This window comes from Bubalus kerabau, chromosome X, assembly GCF_029407905.1.
Source record: "Bubalus kerabau isolate K-KA32 ecotype Philippines breed swamp buffalo chromosome X, PCC_UOA_SB_1v2, whole genome shotgun sequence".
NCBI classification, from domain to species: Eukaryota; Metazoa; Chordata; class Mammalia; order Artiodactyla; family Bovidae; genus Bubalus; species Bubalus kerabau.
The window spans coordinates 138,062,773-138,069,371 of NC_073647.1; the positions used below are offsets into that span (position 1 = coordinate 138,062,773).

The 6,599-nt window shown below is 44.6% G+C and overlaps 1 protein-coding gene across 8 annotated transcripts in view; it reads right to left on the reverse strand.

Moving 5' to 3' along the window:
* POLA1 (DNA polymerase alpha 1, catalytic subunit) overlaps positions 1–6,599 on the reverse strand; it is a 391,031-nt gene that overhangs the window by 89,261 nt on the left and 295,171 nt on the right. For 4 of the 8 annotated variants that reach the window (XM_055564223.1, XM_055564224.1, XM_055564226.1 and 1 more), the window contains one exon: positions 1,752–2,830. The exons of 1 other annotated variant lie outside the window; for it this stretch is intronic. In XM_055564223.1, coding sequence (XP_055420198.1) covers positions 2,685–2,830 — 146 coding nt within the window. In that variant the 3' untranslated portion in view covers positions 1,752–2,684. Of the gene's footprint in view, positions 1–1,751; positions 2,831–6,599 lie in introns of those variants that run through there. 3 more of the 8 variants (XM_055564233.1, XM_055564234.1, XM_055564232.1) reach the window with 2 other exon arrangements.

Here is a 6,599-nt window from a genome sequence, read left to right on the forward strand (position 1 = left end):
ATTAAAATCTTAACTGAGCGCACTTTTGTAGGATTTTCAACTTCCGGTCTCCACATCCCCTTTTACACGAAGGAGAGTTGAGAGTTATACCAAGTTATGACCAAAATGAATGTGCTCCCTGTTGTTGGCAGCCCCTAAATTCAACAGGAAACAGAAAAATTCCAGATGGGTTCCTGTAGGGCCCTATTTCCCAACTGGAGTGGATAAAATTTATCCTAGAGGTTTAGTCTGGCCCACAGCATTTAGAATTTTATTTTTTAAAATTAGTTGCCAAAGTTTAGGAATTGAGATACTTTATGGCCATGTCTGGATTCCTGGCTCTTGAAAACGTGATCCCATGACCACCCAGGGCTCTGTCCCTCCCAGAATTGCTGAGTAGCTCCTGCCTCCTTTGGACAGGACATGGCCACTCAGGCTCACGAGGTTCTGCCACTCTCTAGAGGGAAACCGGCCTGTTTCACTTTTATCACCTGAGCTTAACACCCATGCCAGGGAACCTGTGAAGACATATGGGGAAGTTCCCCCTTTCAAAGTGGGCAGCATCTCGGTACTCACTGTACCCATGTGTTATCAGACGGTGCAAATCAAGAAGAAACCTTTCTCAGAGAAAAGTGACCATGCCATGTTCCAATCTTTTAACAGAGAGATCCACTCAATCCTAAAGTTGCAACTTTCTATAAAATCCTGGAATCTTCAAATGCCTCCCAGAAAATCCTCTTAACTAACCTGGAGTTACTGATCTGAATAAGAATATATCAACCACCGTGTTAACTTTTTTTGGGAACTGTACTAAGAAATATCTGACTTTCTGATATGCACTTTCTACACAAATGGCTCCTGCCCTCACAATGATTACATCTAGATGCAGAGACAAGAAGCAGACCAGTGAGAAGTTGTTTCTGTCTCCTGGCACTTCTTGACAAGCAAGTTTTGTACTTGCCGTAATAACCCCAGGTCCCAGAAATCAAGGAAAACATGCTTTCTCTTCAGAAAGCAAAGTGGAGGTGTGGGCATAGGAAGCATACATTAGAGAGCCATCTCTATAATCCTACATGGTAACAACAAGGAAAAAACACACTAATCCTCAGTTTCCCAGAGCAGCCTGGGTGCTGCAACTTCTGACAGGTTGCAGAGCTTGAGGTACCAAGGCATTAACTAACTGACATGGTCATAAACCCAAAGTATTTCTACTTCGAACCTGAGTATAAGAAGAGAAAGGAGGAGAGGGTGAGGCAAAGAAAAGAGAAGGCAAAGCAAGGTATAAGGCAGCATCATCTGTACTACATAACCAGTATGCCTTCACTAGGGGCCAGGCTGGGTGACCTTTCTCTTGTGGGGGCTGTTCTTCCAGGGGCCGTCAGCCTTGCTCTCCCAAAGGAGACAGCACTGGACTCTTGGCTTAGCTCTCTTTGAATATGCAAGTCAGCAAAGCACACGAGAAGCCATATTTCATCTCTCAAAGGACTCAAAGTATATTGAAATGCCACTCAGAACACTGAGACATACATTATGCCAAGCATCTCTGAGCACAGACCTAATAAGCAGGCTGAGGTTGGGCAGGGGATGGTTTCCAGTCATCCCTTACTCCTGGCTGCCCCCTCCAGTCCACTCTTTGCACCTGATACAGAGTCACTGCAGCGGTTTTCCTTTTAGAAAACTTTATTCTGAATTGAAAAAAAAAGCACAGCATATATTTCCTTTATGAAAATTCACGTAGATTTTTTTCCACAGGTAGATAATTTTTTAAAAAATATAGCATAGCTGTATAAGGGGAATTTTTTTTTTAGTCTTTTAATCTTACCAAGAATGTAAGAAAGGAAAGATGGCTACATTGAAATACGTTTCGCTTCTGGCAAAAAGGCACCGTTCTGAAGAAATGAGAAAAATAGCACCAGGGCCGATTAAACATCCCTCCCCTCATTTTTTTTGAATGTAACACAGAGGTCCTTGCCCTGGCCTATACACATTTTAATGAAATGCTATAGGATATCAAATTATTTAACATGTACTTTCCCTTTGTATAAACCTTTACCTAGATTTTCTATTTGAGGAAATGAAAAAGGCAGGTGAGTGTAAACAGCTGTCCAGTGTGCATGTGCATGCGCAGGTTGGGCTCTGGAGAAATTCAGTACACAAGTAAGCTCTGTTTAATCTATTTAATAAGTGCACAGCTTCTAAATCTCCCCCTTAAAGACTGAGAGGGACAATTGCTCCTGGAGCCAGTGGCCTGGGAAGTACTTGGGTTCAGATTGGGTTTAACTGGCATGTGAAAAGGCAAAGTGCCAGCCCTGCTGCCAGGCTCTGTGAACCCCTCTTTCTGGGGGCTCCTCTGCTACAGGTCCTGGGTAAAAGCCACTTGCCTCCTAGCCACTCTCAATTTCTCTTCCCTCCCCTAGAAATCCAGTGCAGAATGCCAATGTGAAGCAGCCAGTTTTCCTGGTGGTGTTTCAACAGCACAAGGTATATTGTCAGAGGAAGGTACTTCTGCTGTTCCCTGATGTTTGATAGATTCAATACCTTTGCAGTTGCCCCTTAATAATCCCCCTCCCAAGTCACAGCCACACAAACATGATTGTAGTTCCACAGGAAAAGCAATGCAGGAGAAGCAGCCAGGGCCATGATGCAGGTGCCAAGGATGTAGGTCTTCTTTCCACCATCCCTGCAGGTCCACTTCCTGGAACCCCTCAGGACCATACAGCACAATCGGCGAAGAGTTTGCTGAGGTTCACTTCGGAATAGCCACTTTGGGACAAGAACTGCTCTGCTGTGTTCTTGAGTTTTCTATAGTCCTGAAGAACTTTGGGAGTAAAAAACTGCTTCTTCAATTTATCTAAAAAGAAATAAAAATAAAAGGATTACAAGTCTCAGAAGCAGCTTCTTTAAAAAAGCATCCAGTATTTCTGAAGCACTAGAGCAGGAGCTGTGAGTTCTGTTTACAGCTCCAGGTCTCAGATGTCCTCATGGTCCTGTGGCTGGTCTAGCCCTGGGGCCAGTCTCACGCTGGGGGAGAGGGAACCCCGAGATTCCTCTGAAGAAGATTTTCTTCCTTTCCCCTGCCCACCACTTCTCAGCACCTAGCCAACTCAGCACACCGGGGACAGGGCCACTCTCAATGATGGGAACTGCAGGTGCATGGCCATGTGCGGCAGGCAAGGTGAACTCCACTCGCAGACACCCGGTTTGTGGTGCTGTCGAGCACAGGCATGCAACTGCATGCAAAGTACAGACGTGGCAGGAACCAGTTTGCCTCAAAAGGAAGGCAGAGCCTCCCAGTGCAAACTCCCTAGATCAGATGGGCCTAGTCGGCTTCTAGTCCTTTCCATCTGCATCCCTCTGCTATACAAAATCCCCTCTGCTCAAAGAGGCAAGGGATATGCTGTCTGGAGAGCACCTGTCCACTGGCAAGATTGCTTCTTTCTTCTTTGTACACACCGTGTACCTCTAAACTTGAGATGTGCAGCTGCCCTTTCTCTGCTTCCTGCTCCTTCCACCCATTCATCCCTGGCCTTCCCATTCTGCCCAGGGCACTCTCAGCCAGAGAGAAGATCCTTCCTTTCTCCCCCCAGAGTCTGAGACCTCTAAACTTGGTTCTTTGTAAGGAGCAGTGGGCTGGGACACCCAGGTCTGGCCTTTTAGAGACAGGGTGATCCCTGGGGTAGCCAACCCTGCCCACGATGGTTAAGATGACACAGTTTTGCTCAAAGCTGCTTGGGAACCCTCTGAGGTGTTTGGAGAGGCCCTTAAAACAAAATCCCAATATGATGGCTGAGGAGGTTAAGTCACTTGCCCTAGAACACAGAGCTAGAGATCTGGGATGTAAAAAGGTAGAGCCAGGTAGCCAGAACCCTGAGCTCACTTGTGGTGAGGCTCACTGTGCACCCCTATCCATGCACCCCTGTTCACTGCTCCCAGATAGACATGGGCAGGCCCCCAGATGCTGGCCTGCGCCAAGGAGCCTGGGGAGAGCGAGGCTGCCTGGCGCCCCAGGTTAGGAAAGCATCAGGAAGGAAACATAGAAGGGAGGGCACATCAATCACCAAAAGAAAAAACCCCACAGAAACAACAGAGCAACAGTGAAGTCTACAAAACACCCGGAAAATGAAAACTCAGTCTCCAGATTTTTGTTCCTTAGCTACACATTCACGTTTGTTCTCTACAACCTTTTCTAAATTACATCAATTGCCTTTCAAAAAACAACAACAGAAAGTTTTGTAGAGAGGATTTAAATGCCCAAAGCGGGTGGAAAAAGAGGCAAAAAAGAGAGAGAGAGAGAGGGTGCATCGTTAAGCAAGGAGAGAAAGACACTTTGAAAGTTCTAATTATCGGAGTCTGGGAATACACAACAATGGCCCGAGCAGTGGCGGCCGGCCGGCGCCCCGTGCATGTGAATGACACAAATGCATGTGTGACCGGGGAGAGACATTTACAGAGCTGCGGTGAGACAGAGCAGGGGAGGAAGAGAGAGGGCACAGCTCCTGATGTGTTTACCTCCTCTGCTGATGGGATATTGACTTTTCCCACCAGGTTGGTTAGAAAGGGGACTATTTACGCTGCCACACAGCCAAGTTAGAATGACAACCAGCGTCACTCGGTGCTCTTCGTAAAAGACAACTGTGACCGCCAGCATATCCCATAGCTGGTCAATACAGCAGAGGCACCATTCCACGCCAGTTAGAGATGCAGATCAAGGATCCTACTTGCTTCCCCAGTGAGAATAGAATCAATAACGTTTGGAAGGTCTTCTAGGAAAAAGAACTGTACGAGCTGCCACAGGCTGCACTGGGGGTGGGAGCTGTGGGGAGAAAGAGCTCACCCCTTCTTTGTGGTTGTCCTCTCTCTGCGTTGGGCACCTGGGCCACCCACATTAGGCTTCCATCACTCTGTTTCTCTTAACGCTACACTCACTTGCCACTTTAAAACTCAAGGGAAAACAGGGTTAAATGGTGGAAATCAGTTAACGTAGCCGGTAGAAGCAGACTCCTTCTCTCTGCTCTGGTTCTGGGAGTTGGGGAAGAGGCCCTCAGGCAAGCAGCAGAGATGTGCAGCCATCCTGCCCCATCCACAAAGATGCCACAGGCCATAGCTGTTGCTGTCTCAACAATCAGCACAAAAAATCCAAACTTCATCCAGACGGGGAAGGAAATACTCTTCCTACACACAAGCGCATCAGCAAAATATACTCCAATGGACAGAAGTATCACCAAATCACTCATTGTTATACACCAACAAAGCAAATCTACTTTTCCTGGGAATAACATTTGGGGGAACATGTATCTACAGCTTTTTTATCCTTGTCCTTTCTACATGGGGATTCCTTAGGGTTATATACTCATTACCAAAAAATATCCTGTCCCCAAGCCCTGTGAAAACAATGAAAACCGAGTGAGCCTATATATTCATTATTCACACAATGTTTTATCAGACAAGAAAATTAACTGCTAATTTAAAAGTTGGTTTCTACTAATTAGAGTCTAAAACCTCAAAATCATGCAAGCTACAGTATTTTCTATATGGGATGAACTAGACCATCACCTGCATGTTGAACTTGTCTGAAATATTTTAGTTAAAAGCCAATGGATCAAATAAGATGTCAGAACTGTTTTTTTTTTTAATGGAATATTCGCCCATCTAAGGAAACCATCTCTCTTTCAGATGTTTTATTTCTGTATCAGTAAACTAAAAATCTCTTTTCAGCTTTACTCTTTGTAAAAGCCTTTTTGGACTTAAAGAAACACACTGCACTACGAACCACAAGGCAAAGACATTTTTACATCGCCTACTGGTTATTTTATTTTAATTAAGGCAGGCTTAGGCACACAGGCAGCAGCCGTCTCTGTTCTGAATGTCTGTTTCATTTATTTCCGTGCAAAGGTATCAAACAACAGTCAGTTATAATTGATTCTGTCAGGTGTTATACAGTCAGTCATAATTGTCTCTGTGTAGAGGTGTGTCAATTTACTATATCTGAATTAAATATTCTGTCAATTATGAAATCAGGTAATAATTTCAGTCAGTTTTTTAATTGCATGGCTTCCCACCATACCGTTCTCTGCTTTCCCACCTTTTCTAATCCATAGCCTCCCTCCCTCAATGCAATGTGAGCTTTGCTGTAAGGGGCGGAATGCAGGAAGCTTTGGAAATTTTGAAAGAAAACCTCTTTACGATTTAAAACCATCCAACTCATAGAGAGCTATTGGAGCCTCTGGCCTGGCTGTCTTTCTCCTGAATATCAATCAATAACCAAGTCTGGACAACACAGGGGATCTGAAAGATGTCAAGTGACATCCCTGTTTCAAGGACAAACAAATACATTTAGGGCCTCAAATCAAATGACACATATATAAATATTTCTCCATCCAAATAAGAAAGAAAAAAATATCATCTCCAACTGAATTCTTATTTAGAAAAAAATATACAAGGCACAGTGCCAGGCACACACAGCATATGATGCATTCATCAAGTAATCAATGCCTAGAGGACCACTGTTGTCCATTAAATCACGTCTTAGATGCTAAAATATTTCTAAGATCTGAAGAGTCTCTCTGTTAATCTACTATCTAGCTCCAGTCCTACTTATAAATAATTATCTTCCATTTTTT